Source organism: Mugil cephalus, chromosome 2 (assembly GCF_022458985.1).
Source record: "Mugil cephalus isolate CIBA_MC_2020 chromosome 2, CIBA_Mcephalus_1.1, whole genome shotgun sequence".
In the NCBI taxonomy this organism is placed as follows: Eukaryota; Metazoa; Chordata; class Actinopteri; order Mugiliformes; family Mugilidae; genus Mugil; species Mugil cephalus.
In genome coordinates, this window is record NC_061771.1 from 18,276,181 (window position 1) to 18,294,788 (window position 18,608).

Consider the following 18,608-nt stretch of genomic DNA (forward strand, 5'->3'; position numbering starts at 1 on the left):
TGAATATTTCTTTTTTTTTTGTCCACTTACTTTCTGTTGCTCATGCACCAGCGCCTTGTGCCCACAAGAGGGAGGTAGAGCTGATTAAAAGAAAGAAGAGGTTTCAGAGCTGAGTTATGCACTTCATAACATCTTTCTGCATCAGACAGAGGAGGGCAGTCACTAGTCAGTGTTAAACTCATTTTAGTTCAGGGGCCACACTACAGTCCAGTTTGATTTCAAGTGGGCCAGACCAGTACCATAATGGCACAATAACTTAAAAATGACATTACCTTTGATTTAGTGCAAAGAAATAAAAATGAATAACCTGCTTTTTCATGCTGTCTGCTGTTTAGTGTCGTGTGTTGTGTTCTCTCCGCTACTTTGTGGACAAATTAGGAATAGCAGTAACTTGAATTGAAAAAATTGCAGTATAAGTCAGATTCATGCCACGGGCCAGGTTAGACCCTCTGGCAGGCTGGTTTTGGCCCCCGGGCCATATGTTTGACAACCCTGGTCTACACTGCTTACGGAGGGGAAAGAGTTAAATTGTCCCATTTAAATAAGAACAGATATTGATATTGCAGATTGATACAAAATATATTTATATATAATAACTAAAGTATATTAGCTTGGTCATGTTTTATAGAACAAAAGTTCTTAGAAAGAAAACACTGAAAAATGTACAACAAGCATCCTGCAGAGTCATTGTTGTATTGCTACTTACGCTTAAGCATTTCCTCCTCATACACAATCTAACAAGCTTAAATTATTGCTGCCACCATCCAAAGACATGCTTAGTTCATTGGTGAGTGTAAATTGGCCGTATGTGTGATTGTGAATGGTTGTTTGTCTTTGTGTTAGCCCTGTGATAGACTGGCGACCTGTCCACGGTGTATCCGCCTCTCACCTGATGACAGCTGTGATAGGCTCCAGCCCCACTGTAACCCTGCAAAGAATAAGTGGTTGTAGAAGTTGAGAATGAGAAAATCTTTAACATTTTACTGGTTTCTGGGATAAAAACAACAGGCTATCTTGGATTGAGGATCAGTTAAGCAGGAAGGTAAGAACATTTGTGACAAGTAAGTACAGCAGTGTGATGCCCTTGAGTTTTCTCATTTGTATTACTACATACAGTGTTACTGCCTCCCTCACACTTTTCTACATTTCTGGATAAAAGTCCTGTAAAACAGACTTGACAGTACAAAGAGAACCCATGAACCCAAAGAAAATGCGCTTTTGTGTTTGTTTTTTTCAGTAAAGTGAGCCAATATTACAAATCTGAGAAGGGCAATAGTAAGCCCACCTCTAGGACTAATATGACCAGATTTGAGTCTGGGAAAGAGAGGAGCCTTCAGTGGGGAGGACACACAGAGAAACGCAACACAAATTTGATGTAAACATGTTTGAGGTAGTTTGGGTTTGACACATTTTTAGGTCTCAAAAAGAGGACATGTTGGGGAAAACGGAGACGTTTGGTCACCCTAGGTTACAAAACTATTTCAAGTTAGAGTCCATGTGTTAAACCAGGGTAACTTCAGTCACCTGACAGCCATGGTGTGCATGGCACAGTGCTCTTTACCATGACATTATCTTAAATAGCTAGCAAATAGTAGCTAAGTAACTTAGCATGTTGTGGTGTTACACAGTGCTTTGACTAAAGTGAAGTTACTACTAGGTGAAAGTCGTAAATATTTCAATTGCACACCAAAATGACTAAAGAATATATATTTATAAACTACAAAATGTTGAGAAGCATTAATATTCTTCTAGTATTTATCTGTAATCACCTATAATCTAGATGTGATCTGTTTTTGGAGATGGGGTTCCTTCTCCACTCACTACTGCACGCTCTCCAAATTACTTACTGGTGACAGGGCCTCATCAAAAGGTCACGGCTGTCACTCCGCTTCGCATCTGTTGTACAAGAAGCTCTGAACGGTTGCTTGGTTTATCCTTTTGTATTGTCCCTCCCTTTGAATCAACACCTGCGGAGTGGCACGGAAGTTACAGCGAAATCGTTTCAAAGGAAAATATTTTTTTCTTTGTGTCTGTGCTGGACTGAACAGAAAGGTTAACCTCAGGCCTTGTTATGCCGCTTTTCTGTTATTCTTTTCACGGAAGCGGTTGCCAGAAACAGGCAGCCAATAACGAGGTCCCAACGGCAGGGCGTGGGGTCAGACCACCTCGAGCCACAGGAAGAACAATACCTCGGACTCCTCCCACCTCGCTGCCTCGCATGTTTTTGGGTGCGGGAGTCCGTGGGTGGGCGTGTGTTCGCTCAGCTTTGTAGGTCAGATCTTGGGCACTTAGTGGAACGTTGAGTTGTGTTTTGATGTCTCCACCACAATGAGGCTTCCTAAGCACAAGCGGCGGTTCACAATGACACTGATGGGAAGTCTGTTTTCCAGAAAGGATTATTAACTGGTTAATCTGAACAGTGAACACAGGCAAAACAATAGATGGAAGAATGGCTTCATATTCTTGCTGTAAAAAAACAAAAACAACTTTATGCTGCATAACTATCTTTGTATCTGGTGACAACCAAAAGTCCTTTTGCATGTAACACCTGATGATAAAAAAAAAAAAGATGAAACAATTACCAGATTTATTGCCAATCAAAAGATAATTGATGTTTCGGAGAGGCACCTGATTATTATGATTTAATTTTTTAGTTGGATATGTGTGATAATAAACATACTATGATGTGCTTGAATATGTCAAACTGGCATACTATAACATGTTTCACAGCTCATTCTACACCAATAAGCCACAACATTAAAACTACCGACAGGAAAAGTGAATAACATTGACCATCTTGTAACAATCTAGTGTTTTACTGGGAAACGTTTTAATCTGGCATTCATGTGGATGTTGCTTAGGCATGTAGCACCCACCTAGACCAGAGCACACACCCCCGACCCCATAGCAATGACACTCCTTAATGGTAGGAGCCATACCCAGCAGGATGCAGCATGACACAGAGACACACATAAACAATTTAGGAACAACTCAAAAAACATGAAGAACAGAAGACGGTGTTGAGCTGTCCTCCAAATTCACTAGATCCCAAACTGTATCTACGGGATGAACTAGAACATTCACAGAGTTCCCTCCCCTCAACCCATAGGACCCAAAGGCTGCCACTAAAACATTCTGTAGCCAGACAGGACACCACACCACAGGACACACTCAGAGGGTCCATATCCATTCTCTGATGAGTCATGAGGAATTTGGTCATAATGTCGTGGCTATAAAAACAGCTTAATCCACTTTAACTAACTGTATCACCAATTCTCTTTATTTTATTTTGTGTTTCTTGAGGTAATATTTTATCCAGAGCAAAAACTCCACAAGTCAAACCTACCAACTTTTTGGTTGCCTTTAAGTGTTTTAAGTCTTCCGTAGGAAATTGTGTAATCATGATTAATTTGAGCCTGTAAACAGGACTGGACTGATCTGAGAGATCTTCTCCTCTCATGGCTGAGAGGCAGCAGAGCGATTGGTGGAAACGCTGGAGTCGAGCCACAGAGATGTGCCAGTGTGCGTGCACGTTTGTCGTAGTAATACAGGCTCGTTAAATATGTACAGAATAAACCCAGAGCCTGAACAGGCAGGCACATGAATCATTAGTTTGACTTTTCAATGTCTCCTGTGTTTTTTTCCCAACACGTCAGGTCAGGTCACAACTAAACGCATTCCCACCAGGAGCAGCTGCCAAAAAATTTCTCAATGGACAGTGTGCGCGTGTCTGTGCCCGTTAACTGGGGGTAATGGGCGTGCCGCAGCATCAGTGTAAAGCCATGTGCCAGAGCGCACAAAGCCATAAAGGAGCCGCTTTACGCACAGCATCACTTGTCATTTACGGTGAGTTACGCTCAGTATATGTGACTTTCTTGTTTTTGCTATTCTCTAGTATGGCCTCATTACTTTTCCTAAGAGCCTGAGACATTACAACTGTTTTAATTGCACCCTTTGTGTATGCAGCAGCGTTCGCAAGCTGCCACATCCCTTTATTTGTGTTAAAAGTATAATAAAACAACGTTTTATATTGTAATTTTAAATTCTTTTCTGACCAGAATCCCGATCAGCAGGTTTTGACTTTGGCCTCTTTCAATCGTCTTTTCAGGTTAAAAATATTTTCTGCTAAAAGACAAAATGTTGCTGCTGAGGACGGTCTACCCCTGGCTGCTGCTGGCTTTCCTGGGGCTGCAGGTCTCTCTTTCCTCTGGCGCGCACCTTGCTGACAAGCTGTCCAGGAGAGCGCAGAGGAGCGGTAGCAAGGGTGGGGGGACTGGAAAAGGGAAGTTCTCCACGAAGGACAAGATGCAGTGCGTGTGGAGCGCCAGGGAGGTCGGGGAGAATGTGAAGCTGTCGGTCAAGTGCGAGAACCCAGAAGCGCGGATCAGAGGGGGGACCACCGACCTGAGCTGCGAATACAACGCCAGACCTCAGAGTTGTCAAGGCTACAACGCCAACCCCAGCGGCTTCTGGAAACAAGTGGGTCGCGCATTCAAAAAGCTTCAAGGCAAGGTGTGCAGGGAGGGCCGCGCACTGGTGAAGGCCGGCATGTGTAAGAATGCGCCCCGAGACGCGCATTTCAAGCTGGACATGTCCAGCTCCGTGGCCTCCAGCCAGTCCGGAGACCCGGAGACTGCACCTCCGCTGCCGCCCCGCCCCACCTCCTCCACCACCGGGACTACCCTCTGCACCAAACGCGCGGACCACAGGGAAACCTCCAAGGAGTACTGCGGCGGCTCGTGGGCCAGCGTGTGCTCCTTCTTCTTCTCCATGCTGCAGAGTGAGGACTGCTAGCTCCAAGAGGAGACGATCGGACTGAAAACAGGAGTTATTTCAGGACTGATAAGAGTTTGCTAAACAGCCTTCAGCACACGGTTCATTTTTAATAAGACTGGTTTCCAGTCATGGCACACCCGCACGTTCTGCTATACTCAGGTGTGTCTATTTATCCAGAGTACGGTGGATAAATAGACGGTGTTCTTACCACGTTATCTCGTTATCTGCAGAAACCATTCAGATGGACGCAATATCTTTTCAAATTCTTTTCAAAGTCTGATTCATTGTTACAACACAATTAGCTCCTACATGAAATGCTTCTTACACGCTCAAATTATACAAACACATTCTTTGTTGTAATTATTACTGTTTCTTGTGAAAACGTTTGTACTTCATTGACAACATTTTCTTTGAATACTCTATTGTTACACAAACTGTACACATCAACACATATATACTGGGATTTTCATCAAACTGTAACTATAAGCAAATGATCTGAACACTTCTTCCACTGATGGTTATTACATGCAACGTGTTATTAAGTAGAGTGGTACAAACAATCTCTATTCTTTTCTACCTCTGGTAATCAGTCGACCATGAGCAACACACAAAAACCGCTGTATTCATGTACTGCAAATAAATATTTTCTATTTACACATTCTCATTTGTTGCATTGTGAAATATGGCTGCTTCTTCTAAATAAGAGCATATACACAGCAAAGGAAAAAAAACTAAAACAACCTGTTCTCTCTAAGGTCTGCTGAACAATCCATTTGACATTTCAGTTTTTAATTATCCAGGATAAATCAGCCTCAGGCCTAAAATCAGAATGAGAATTTATTTTGGCAGTTTTGTGTGCTGCAGCACTCCCACCCATCGCTGACGTGCCCTCAGGTTCAAGACTCAGTTCGGGGATATGTACATTGCGTCCAAACATAAGGCTTGTTCCCCCAGTTTCCTGTAGCAGTCTCTAATTAACTCTGTCTCAGTGGCAGCAGCCAGCTGCGTTGACAGGACCTGTTTTTATGTAGGAAGATGGGTAGTAAAGCTGCGTGTGCATGTGAGTGTATACAAACATATAAAAAAATGTCCTGAACAAGTTCTGCCCCAGATGTGGATTTTAATGCTTTCCTGCGCGTGCTCTTGACCTTCATCACATTTGACCTGCTCTTTCTCCCCTCAGTCAGTTTGTTGGCACAAAAGTAACATACTGTTTAACTGACTCGTTCTCCACAACTCTGGCCTACTTTCCATTGATGGAGATGCAATGCTGCCATGCTGTAATTCACTGCTGCCTTTTATCTCCATATTTCAACTTGTATTTTTGCTCATGAATGTATGCCCTACTGCATCATACAAGAGTGTCAGAAAAAAAGTTTTAAAAATAGCAGATCTACAAGATCAACACTTTGCGACACACTGTGAGCTTGTAAATCAGCTATTTTTTACCAATAATTACAATAATAAAGGAATGGTTTTAGACATTCAATGTTTCCACACAACAGAAAATGATTCCAGATCTACTAAGGATTATGCATTACAACAAGTGGCAACAGTGGAATCAATGTTCATTACTCCAAAAACAGCCAAGGACAAACACAACCTCAACTTTGGCAATTGTGACTTTATCGCTGAGAATTTGTTAAAGTGAAATAACCATACACGTGCCCAAAATATGAGCAATGGATGAGGAACACATATGCTCAACTCAACCTTGTCTGCCAGACCGTCACTGAATGTAAACATGGCTAAACATGCTGCTAATGTTACATTAGCTAAGTGTGCTGTTCATTTAGACACATGGAAAACGACAACATGTCTGAAATGCTACATTTTCTTCAACGTTTCAGTCGCTCGGACATGGGTCAATATGACAACATATCATACTTAAAAAATCCCAAAAATCCCTGCATGTTCTACACACATCAGTAACAGTAATGAATGACATTAGGGCAACCAAGCTATGTGGAAAACCTTAAGCTTACTCTTAAATTTATTGCATGCCGATAGTCGGAGAGTTGAGTAACATCGCATGACAACAATGAATTAATAAACTCAAGTGCGTGTCTGTGTGTGTGATTACACACTGCTGCAGAACTGTCATGCACTACAGAATGTGCGCTGCATGGAGGTGGACGTGACCAAACGAAGATGGGATGCAGCAGCACTGCTGATACTTTTTGGCTTTTGACAGACAGATTACACCCTCAACAGGCAGGAATGTCATGCAGGTTGAACGTCTGACAGACCACCCACTAACAAATACGAAAACTCGCACGCGCCTCGTCACATTTTAGTCATCAAAGAGCCACGTTTAGCTCCTCATCGTCTCGTTATAGTCATGACAAAAAGGGTCGTCGACGAAATAAATAACGACGAAAACAACACTGTTCCAAATCAAACATCTTCAAGGATCCAACGTTTCATTTTGTCAGTTTGTCATTTTAATTGTCATTTGCAACCATATGCATGTGATGGAACAAAACTATGCGCTCAGGCCCCAGATTATTTCCCATAGTAACTACTAAGTAAAACAGTATAGAGGCAAATAAGCAGTATAGATAAGAATAAAGATAAATTAAAAAAAGAGATAAGTTGTTGTGATAATGGACATTCTAAAGGACATCATGTTTGTATAATAATAATTAATTGAACATGGACCCATAACTAAACTGAAGCTGTGTTCCTGTGTTTGATTCTTCTATTGAAAATTATATATATATAATTTTAAAAAGCGCTTGTCTTTTTCTCATCAACTATAAAATAATCACTTAACAAATCCAGTCAAATCTGATGTGACTGTGACATTTGGTTGTGTGTAATTGTGGTGTGACTTCCAGTTAACAGTTGCTTTTACTCACTTAAAGGTCAACATTCACGATGAAAGGTGTTTAGTACACCTAAGAACAGATACTTAATTGTAGGATTAGTGACACATTTGCTCGCGGGTTGTGGGTGTGTGTGTAATTTCCTTCCAGGCAGTGCCTCTTTACATATCGTCACCAGTATCACACACATTCACACAAAGAAGCACACAACGAGATTTAATCCACCAACGCAGTCTTTTCTCTTTGTTCTGATTCTTTGTAAGGATTTCGTTGGTTGGTGCTACTGTGCAGGTCAAAGGTTCACGACTGTCTTTTGTTAGCGGATTTTTCAGAAAAGACAGTTTTAAAGAAAAAATGGTAACACTTTCTATGAAGGTTGTATTTATAATGCCCTATGAATGCACTCATAATATTTTATAAGGTGTCTATAAAGCATTATAATTGTCATTATTACATCTACACATGTTCACAAGTCGTCATAACCAACTTCATGATGCATTATGACAACTGGTTATGAATGATTATAATTTTAATCTGAATAGTGCATTATAAATATGTCAATATCTGCCTAGTGACTTGTTAATTTCATGATGCATCGTAACTACTGTGCTTTGCTAAATGTGTATATCGATGCATGAGTATTGACTTTGCCTATAGTGCTTTATATCTGTATCTATAAGTATACGTAATAAAGTTATAATAATGTATACATCTCCCTACAGCACACAGCTGTAAACATGAAATATCATAAGTGCTATTTGTCAGCTGTAAATAAAGTGACAAGAATATTGGAACAAAACTCACAATGCCACTGAAATCTATCTTGGGTCATTATGAAATTGTCCATATGCATGCCAGTCTTGCAAATGATGTGATGCATAAAACCTGTGTGAAATCACATAACAGTAAACAGGCCAACAGGTTTTTAGAGATAGATTTCAGTGACATTGTGAGTTTTGTTCCAATGATAACCACCACATCATAGTATAGGACCAAATTGAATTACTCATAGTAACTAATATCTGTTAATAATAGTGTCACATTCTTGTTACTTTAATTATGCATCACTATACACATTTAACAAAGCAAAGTAGTTATGATGCATTATGAAACTAACAAGTCACTAGGCAGATATTGACATATTTATAATGCGCTATTCAGATTAAAATTCTAATCATTCATAAGCAGTTGTCATAATTCATCATGAAGTTGGATATGACGACTTGTGAATATGTATAGATGATAATAATGACCATTATAATGCTTTATAGACAACTTATAAAATATTATGAGTGCATTCATAGGGCATTATAAATACAACCTTCATAGAAAGTGTTACCGAAAAAAATGCTGCAATACTCTTGAAGATCTCATGCTACCTTAAGATCTGATATTTCAAACAAATTTGTGACTGTCAGAAGTCATTAACACTAACCTGTTTGACTTGATTGATCCCTGAGAATTCAGTTGTTAGAGCAGCAGGGCAACAATACAAGATAGATAAAATAATAATAATTAAAAAAAAAAAAAAAAAAAAAGCAGAATAAGAGAAGATACAAACCAAGTACAGTTTGATGATAAAGTTATTTCGAAAAAAGTACAGTTAAGGGAAAGAAACAATGATGGAGGCAGAATATAGTCATTCATGGATATCACCGTGTTACTCTTAGAAATACAGCAAATGCTGCTCAGAAACTACATGAGTAAAAACATTAACACTAACCTGTTTGCAAGATAAGACTTTATTGATATTGCACTTGAGAAGAGACCTAAATCGTACAGAATTGTACAGAATGAAATGATAAATAAATGAGTACAGTTCCATAGATATAAAGAGATCTAGTGTCCAGAGGACATCTGCATCCTTTAGCTGTGGAAGAAACACTTCTTTTTACAGTGTGGGTGCAGCAGTTTCAAGCTAAAGGAGACAGGAATTGTTCAGGATGCTCCTCACCGACCTGCTACACTGAGTCCAGTGACTTTTTTTTTTATTTATCAGGGAAACGTCTTTAAATTTGACACCACGTTCACTTGGACTCAAGAATGAATTGATTGAAAAATCAAGGGTCAAAGGTCATATTTTTGGCCTATCTAATGTAACACAATCATACAAACCACAGAGATCTGCAAGAGCACCACTACATTCCTCACAGTATATTATAGTATGTCTGGAGACACATTAGAGTAAATGTTAACCTGTTGGCAGATGTGTTTAGTTTCTCACTTGATGATTCTCTTGGTTCTGTACAGTAAAGTATAAAATAACCACCTAATACATGAGACAAAAGTGAAGCTCCTCAATAATCTATTTAGACTTTGGGATATGAATTAACACATCACCTCTCATTACCTCACATCTATCAGATCCTACCAACACTGAAAACTGGTGTAGCGCCTTTTTAATCGCATGTCATGCAGTTTCTGTCGTCATGTCAAGTCTCCACTCTCGAGAGCCACGTCGAGATAGACTGTCAGTAGGCTACCCTCTGTAATGTCTTAATGGGATGAGGAAGCCCCTAGAGGAAACTCATTCTTGTGGAGAATGATGTGTCCTTTTCTTTGGTGCGTGCCTGGTCTCGTTTCTTCCTCTCACAGGGGCAGGTAGTACCCATGTTCAACAACATAAAAAAAACACCTGTGAAAACACCAGCTTTTGTCTCCTCTGCTCCAAACCTTAAAACAACTTTGTCAAAAATCTTTAGAAAAATCTGTGGGTAAACACACTGAGCGACGGCTACACAAACCTTCTTCCTGGTGAATAAAACAGGTACAAACGTGTCATGGCCTAATGATTTGATTAGTTCCTCTCTTAATGCCGACATTCCTCTCTTAACCCGTTTACCGAACATTTCCCGACTCTGACATCAAAGCATTTCACATTTCACAGCAGAATATTGGGCTGTCACAAGATGGTCAATGTCATTTCCTTCTCCTGTCAGTGGTTGTAATGTTGTGGCTGAATGATGTGTGTCTGTATAAACAGTAGTTCCGTGAACACTCGTTTATATAGAGTTACTTAACCATGTAAATCTGCACCTGTTCTTCATTTTAGGGGAAGACTGGTGCCCATGATCAAAGATGTTGCTTCCAAAAAGAAAAAATGTATTTGTCTGGACTTATTAGAGAAATGTTCTGTTTCTCAACAAAATTCATGTAATCAATACAACAATAAATTATTAGATTTCACGATTAGTTTGTGACCTTTAATTATAAATGAATGTCCTTCACAGAAACAGGTGTGACTAATATTTTTTAATTACAGTTTTAAAGGTACCATCAGACAGTTAAATTGTTTTGAAAAGTAAACGGATTTCTGCTGAAAAAGTGAACGTCTTCTCATTGTCTTCTCACTTCTCTAACTGTGATATTACAGGGCACAGACTGGCTCCCAAAAATATTTGTGATGTGATGTCCACACACATGAAGTAGCTTTTGAATGGGAACTTAAAAACTTACTCAAAACTAATCTTAGCAGATTCAAGTAAAAGCAGCCTTTTAGTGTTAAAGTGTGCATCATTCTGACCTGAAGACACTAAAAGAAGAAGTTAGCAGAACTTATTTTTAAAGGGCTTCACTAACAGACACACAACAATGGGATGTAGAGCTGATTTGAGCTAAATTATGTAAGTTGTAAAAGAGTGCTAGTGGAAAGACTTAAGACTAGCAGTATATACACACACACACACACACACACATATTTCTTTTTACTTAATCCATACAAGCGCCACAAGACAAGTGCCAAGAACTAGGAACTAATTATAGAATTTCCCTCTATTCAGTGTTTTTGGCGCCATGATGTTGATTACATATATAAATCCTTTGCACCCTGTCATCACGATTCATTCCTACAAGGCTGCAGGTAACTTAAGCAACACAAAGATGGAACCACATAATGGTCCTGCAGGCACACGACCAACAGTCTCAGTTTACTGCAGTTCATCACTCTGATGAACTGTGTCAGAGGATCTAATTGTCAGTATCAGGAATGGAGTGAGTTCAATATTAAAAAATAATTAAAAACTTTTTCTCACTCCTCTCTGCTCAGCAGCACCATCTTGTGTTCAACTGCTCTGCAGCATGAATACAAGTGGTGGAAAGTGAGATACATTTATTACAATACTGGACTTCATTCATTCATGGCAGGTACATCCTGGGCACAGCTGCAGTTCTGCTATGAAGATAACATTTTTGTATAGTGAATAAATGTGGGATTTGAAATGGTCAAATAATACAGCTTCAAAGTGACCAAGAGTTTCTTCTCATCTCATCTTCTACTTTTACTACACACTTGTTGGAGCCTATCCCAGCTGTCTTCAGGCAAGAGGCGGGGTAAACCCTGGACAGGACACCAGTCCACTGCAGGGCTGACACAGAGACAAACAACCATTCACACCAGAGCCGGCCCAAACCTAACTTATTGCAGCTCTACTGTGTGTTATATGCTGAAATTATGCTGTTTCAGGTGTAATGAAGTTTATTTTTGTTGCAACTCGACAACAAGGACAGTCAAAACTACTCAGTGAATCAGTTCAAATGTACAAACATAATTTTTGGTTTATTTTGTTTTCAAAAATTTGCAACAGCAAAAAAAAAAAAATTATAGTGTAAGAACAATCAAGTGCAACAACAAATTAAATCACTTAGCTATATAAAAATAACAACAAACTCAACAGAATAAAATATCAAGCAATGATAAATGAGCTTTAGTAAAATAAATAAATAATCAAAATAAACCACACATTTGACTTCTTTTTATGTGATTGTTTTTCCTCAACACATTTTAAAACCTGAGCTTCCTGGAGGCAAAGTCATTTCTTGTGCCATGGAAGATCTCAAGTAGTTCTTTGTTAATTTGAGCTTGAAAAAGCTCCACTCTGCAGATGCAACAGGAACAGGGAGAATGAGCCCATCTGTAGAGCTAACCATCAATGGACACTAAAAGGGACAGTGGGCTCAGACCTAAGATGGAAAACATACACACATACGAGGTACTTTGACAGACAATTTCCCTTTGGGTGTAATTCTTTTTATACATAGAAATGAACTGTATACTCTATGGTGACAGTCTGTTCCTCACATGATGCATTACCCACAGTTGAGCCTGAGGATGGACTGGCACTGAGCTGATTCTGTGCTGCTTTAACAGTGCTCCTGGCCAAGTTTCACATAACTTTTGAGTTGATGTAAAAAGTATATGTTTATTTTACTTACATAAATTACCAGCAGCAAACAACATATCTCTAACTTAGGGGTGTAACGTGTAACCCTAGTTATGATGTAATAACAGAGCACAGGTAAGTAATAGTCAATGTTAATAGATGGACCAGTAATAACAGACTACAAGCTTGTAAGAGCCTTTGTTGTTGAGTAATCAAAAAAAAACACAGGCAACAATGGTTTGCGTTTTTGTGTGGCCACATGTTATGAATAACCAATAGCACAATGAAAATACAACAGTTTGGTGAAGGGCATTCAATGAAATGAAGGAATGAAGGAAACCTTCACCACTATCAGTTCAATGACGGTGGACTGTGGCTGGGACTTCATCAAACGAAGTCACAGAAAAAAAACCTGAACTACAGAGAGGTCAAAGCAGATCCAAATAGCATATTGATCATCACCAATTAATAATACTCAATTGCATTAACCAGTTTAAATCATGTTCTCAAAAGGTTTAGTTGTACAACAAAAATCTAATCTCTCTTTAGTTCAAGAGTTCAAGTATTTGTAAAACTAAATACATTCGAAGTGCTTCTTTTATTATATTCAAGTACCTGTAGATACATTAATAACTGTTTCAAGAGCTGAAATAGTTGTAGTTATGTTAGTAGCAAAGAAAATATCATTTTTCAAAATTAAAAAATATATATATTGCATAGTACCCTTTAATTTGGTAGAAAACTGCATTAAATTTAGAAAACCCATGGTAGCTAGAAGCATTAAGGCCTAACGTGCTTGTCTCTCTTTGCACCGGTAACAATGAGAAACTGCACTAAATATTTACCTCTTTAAGTACCACAAGCACACACTTACATCAAGCAGTCTCACCAATATCTTATGTTTTCAACATATGCATTGAACAACAGTTTAGAAAAATATTCCTTAGTAAATAACAATAAACACTGAAATGATTATTTGGATGTGACACCAACAAGCTAAGCCGCTAAGCTCAAGTCAATGGTCCATTAGCATCACGACACAGTCTCAGGTGGCGATAGCACCATTAGCACCTTTTTATCCATGTCTGCTATGCCGATTAACATAACTTTCAGCCGCTTCACAATCAACCAAACAAGTTAAAAATTAATATTAAGTACATTATAATCAACCGAATATGTTTTTTTTTTTCTTTTCACTCATTGAGTGATCAATTAAGGAAAGAGCGTTTCAGAAATTACCCTCGCCCAGTCGGCAGAAATCGTCCGGTCTCACACTGCTCTACAAAGTTTTAAAGTTAACAATACCAGTGCTTTACATCAAAAATTATTCCAACTCGGATTAAAACATTATTTTCAGGTCTTACCCCGTGGATGAAAACAGTTCAGTCCGTTTGGATCAGACAACAGACGAGTCCGCCAAACAGGAAGTGATGAAACCTGCAAGGTTGATCACCTGGGACGCACTAGGTGCACTGATTGGCTAATTGCAGCAACTCTTTTTTCTCTTTTTCTCTCCATTTTAAACACTTTTTAAATAGTTTTTAGGGCATCTAATCAATTTCAAATTTATTTATTTTAAAATCAAATTAATTCTTTGTAAAGCATCTATTTATTCCAAAATAAAATAAATTGCTTTTAGAATTTTAATGACTGCTCAATGACTTTTCAATGAACTGTTTTTTTTTTCTTCTTTCACAAATAAAATGGATTATTTTAAGGGGATAGCCTTTTAAATTATGTCAATTTGCAGTCTGGGCTACAAACATTTGCAAATCTCCGTAAGCAAACATTGTGTTTTGAAGCCAAGAAAGCAGAAATATATAGTGCCAACCCCTACAACCAACTCGATCACATTGTTTTGCCTTCAACTACCTGTGCTTTGGATGACACAGTGCATGGCAGGAGGTCGCAACATTACTGGTGCAGCAGAGTTTTGACATTTAGAGAATGGTTAGGCCTACATCAGCAACAGCACTATGTTGACATAAAATTGTGTTTTGAACGATAATATAGCTGTGGTCATGTCATTACAATCATTACACATACATGCAAAAATAAATAAACTAATTAAATTTGCCGCGGGGCACTAAGCAGGCGCTTAGTTCGCTTATGCTTTGGGCCGGCTCTGATTCACACTCACACCTAGGGTCTACTTAGAATCACCAATCAACCTAAAGAGCAGGTCTTTGAAGGTGGGAGGAAAATCCACGGAGAACCACGAGTTTCTTTATTAATAAAATTCAAGATTTTAAAACAAACTTTTCTGAATGAACAAAGTAGAGCCTGGAAGTTTAGAGATTTAGAGTGAATTTCAATTCCTTGCTTTACCCTCAGTCTTAACCCTCAATCTCAAAAATGCGCATTCCCGCTACTGCAAGTGCTGTCCCAATTCTCAGAAAAATTAAGTTGAGGGGCAAGTTTAAGGGCTGTATCGCCCTCAATATTGAGATTTTCCGAGACCACCCTTGGGAGTAAGGGCTACCAGAATGCATTGCGTTTTTTGACCGAACAAACATGGCGCAGAAACCAGCAAAGCGAATAAGCTACAATTTTCTTTGTTAATAGAGATGTAGACATTATGAAAACCATTGTAGTATCTCAGTTTAGGCCCATTTTATGGATTACTTATGTCACTGTTGCGTAACATTTATTTTTTATTTTATGATCTTTTGTCAATAGCCAGCCATCGTTTGCTATCGTTTATATAACGTCAATGTTATCCTTGTTTCATTTCAGGGTCCGGTTCTTCTTGAAGTTGACAGACTGGACGCAGCTTTCGCGTTATTCTGCCCCCCACAGTCCGAAGATGTATCTGTATTTAAGGGGTGTCCCATTTCTAAGTGACAAAATAACCCTCAACACTTGGTTTTGAGGGCCAGTTAAGATTAGGGTTGAGCCTGAGGGTTAAGATTGAGGGTTAAGATGAGAATTGGAATTGGTCCTAAGGGATTAACAGTTTCCACCCTCATCCACTGTGTGTGTTTGTGTGTTAACAACATGCAATCCTGCAGCCGTGTTCGTTTTTTCGGCCTCCACACAGAGCCCCTCTGTTCTTGAGCACCGCTCTCTGGAGTTAATTCATCAGCTCATACATGGAAGTGTTCAGCCTCACTCAGACACACACTGTGACTAAGGTGCATTATCTTCACAGCAGTCTGGGTTCGCTCTGTTTGTGTCTGCGCGGTAACAACTTCCTCCGCCGGGGAGCCGGCGGGGAAAAGAAACAAGGGGCTCCTTTGAATGCATGAGTGTGAAAACTTGAACAGAAGAAACAGTGAGACACAGAGGTGGGGACGTCACCGCTCTGACTTTATTCTCTTTATCTTCACATTTTCTTTTTCTTTTTTTTTTGTATGTGACACAAAGAGGGCATTTCACAACATATACAAACAGAAGCACATGCCTGCCATAGTTCCTCTTTGCCTTGTTGTGTGTTGTACAGTCTCAGCCTGTAGGATGCTTCAGAGGGGAAAGGCTCTCAGAAAGATCCTGGAGAGGTCAAAGAAAGGAGAATGGGTTATTCCAACCTGAATTCTGAAGATTTGTTACGCCACGAATTTACGAACAAACTTAAAAAAAAAAAGTGTTCGGTGTAAGAACAACAATTGTATTTCTCATTTCCACTTCTTTTCCTCTCTACCCCCTTTAATCCTGACTTTCCTTAACTTTCTCTCTACCATTCCTGTTTCCTTTGCTTCGTCTACATTTGTACATCACTCACCTGCGGCATCGTCTCAGTTTTGGAACCAGCTGATGAAGTAGGTGCAGATGCCTTGGAAGCTCTTCCAGCAGTACTCAGAGGCGATGCGTGAGGATTTGGAGCCAGGCTGCTCAGTGGGGCGAGTAGTGGTCTTTGCAGGCTTGGGGGTAGTTTTCCTGGTCTGGGAGCCCTTTCCTGGCTGTGGTTTAACGGGCTGAGGCTGGGGCTTCACAGGTTTAAGAGTAACGACGGGCTTGGTCTGGGCCGGCACCGCTGGTTTACGTGGCTCCTGAGCAGGCTTGGAAGGTTTTGAGGCCGTGGTCCTAGGCCAGGAGGACAGGAAGGTTACCTGAGCCTCGTCGGGGTATTTCTTGCACATCGGTGGGCGGTAGATTTTGGCTCCTTGGCAGGCGTGGCTCAGCTTCCTCAGCTCCCACATCATCTGGGTGAAGTAGTGGCGAGGGTTGAGGTTGTAGGCGCGACACAGGTTGGGTTTGCCCTGGAAGTCACAATAGTAGGAGCGTCCAGGGGTCTGGGTCTGACTTTTGCAGGAAACACGCAGGCGAGTATAGTCCCCAGCTCCGGATACCACCATGGTACACGAGTCTTTGGCTTTGGTGTTGAATCTGATGGGCTCATCCCAGATGCTTTGCTGCTGTTGCTGCTGTTGCTGCTGTGGCTGAACCTGCAGCTTGTTGTCGTTGCTGCTGTTGTTGGTTTGAGCGTTTGCAAAGCAAAGAGTTGCCACCAATACTAGCAGCAGCGTTCTCATCCTGGCTCTCATGTTGGCATCAGATTTGGGGATGTGCGTCTGCAGAGAGGGCTGAGGTGTGCAAGGGTAGATGCTGTGTGCGTGTGACTTTATAAAGCTGAAACTCACAAAGGATGTATTATACCAGGTAAGATGAATGACCTAAACTCCTCCTCCCTCACGCATAAACAGACCACTAGACGAGAAGACTGGAAGGAGGGGGAGAACATAAACTGAGGGAGGAAGAGGGGAAATGGGGGAGCCGAGGGAGAGCATGAAGTCTGAAGGAGGTGCACACATGAGACCAAATGTTGTGAAAAAGAGCTGCAAGGCATTATATAATTTCACATAGGAGGGCCATTCACTATTGATGAGGAGGAGAGCAGCGAGGGTCTGGAGCCGCAGGTTATTTGCCAAAGAGTTAATAGCTGATCTGGGGCCATGTTAAAATAAAAACCTCATCATGTTCATGAAGATGCAGAGTTTGACTCTGTAAAGACTTGTGTTGTAGCGTTAGCATGAATGCTGCAAGCTCAGTGAGGCTAAGTAAAAGTTCACCTTGATGTGAGATAAATAATTTATATGATAATTACGATTGTTTGATAGGATAGTGGGGCCATTAAAATGGTCACAGGTCTGTATATTTGACTCTGGACTATATCATAATGTTTATCTTAAACAACAGTGATGTTTTTTTTTAAAGCTGCAAGAAAAAGGGAGACACACAAGAACTTAAAGACTGACATGGACAAACAAAGCAACAAGACACAGGTGAAATAAATAAGAGCGGAGTCAGCAATGACATGAAAAACACACTAAAAAGGAGGAAGCAAGACACACAAAGAAAGTGATTTTAAATGTAAAACATGAAATTTAGGGATTTACAGGCAGAGAAAGAGACACTGAAAACAAGAGACACTGCTGAGACAGAGTTTTATTCAGACTGACGTAAATAAAAATACCAGAAATATAAATAAAAATGCTTATGAAGTAAATGCCACAATAAAGACCAATATAATATACCAATATAAAGGTCATGGCTGCAACTGTATTTTCTGTGTATGATTAAATGTATTACACGTAAACTAAAGATACTCCGTCATCTTGAGAGAAGTGTAACTGACCTGCGCTGTTGATGTTGTTCATGTGAATGTAGTAAAGTCAACATTTACTTGAAAGCCCATCAGCGAACAAGCATGAAATAATTACTTTTGTGAATCTATGCACTTTGGTTTTAAATGGATTAGTGAGTTTTGGGGGCATTTTTCTTTTAGAATAAAATCTATGCTAGCTATTTACGCCAGGCTAAATTTGCTAACAAGTTAAGCACTGCTAAGCTAACCTCTGCTAAGCTAACTGCTGCCCGTTCAATTTAGAGCACGCTCAACAGGACT

General features: G+C 39.9%; 2 protein-coding genes and 1 long non-coding RNA gene across 3 annotated transcripts; 1 reads left to right on the top strand and 2 right to left on the bottom strand.

Moving 5' to 3' along the window:
* Positions 1 to 23: 23 nt before the first annotated feature.
* On the bottom strand, positions 24 to 2,009 carry LOC125004504. The gene is made up of 3 exons (XR_007112345.1): positions 1,848 to 2,009; positions 890 to 928; positions 24 to 80 (listed from the first exon to the last, which is right to left on the bottom strand). It is a non-coding gene; the product is annotated as an uncharacterized LOC125004504 (long non-coding RNA).
* Positions 924 to 4,815, top strand: LOC125004503 (fibroblast growth factor-binding protein 1-like). Its single transcript, XM_047579130.1, has 3 exons — positions 924 to 1,042; positions 3,657 to 3,846; positions 4,109 to 4,815. The coding sequence occupies exon 3, from the start codon at positions 4,138 to 4,140 to the stop codon at positions 4,792 to 4,794; it is 657 nt and encodes a 218-aa protein (XP_047435086.1). The 5' UTR covers positions 924 to 1,042; positions 3,657 to 3,846; positions 4,109 to 4,137; the 3' UTR covers positions 4,795 to 4,815.
* Positions 4,816 to 16,051: 11,236 nt separating this feature from the next.
* On the bottom strand, positions 16,052 to 17,317 carry fgfbp2b (fibroblast growth factor binding protein 2b). Its single transcript, XM_047578739.1, has 2 exons — positions 16,485 to 17,317; positions 16,052 to 16,252 (listed from the first exon to the last, which is right to left on the bottom strand). The coding sequence occupies exon 1, from the start codon at positions 17,245 to 17,247 to the stop codon at positions 16,498 to 16,500; it is 750 nt and encodes a 249-aa protein (XP_047434695.1). The 5' UTR covers positions 17,248 to 17,317; the 3' UTR covers positions 16,052 to 16,252; positions 16,485 to 16,497.
* Positions 17,318 to 18,608: the final 1,291 nt, after the last annotated feature.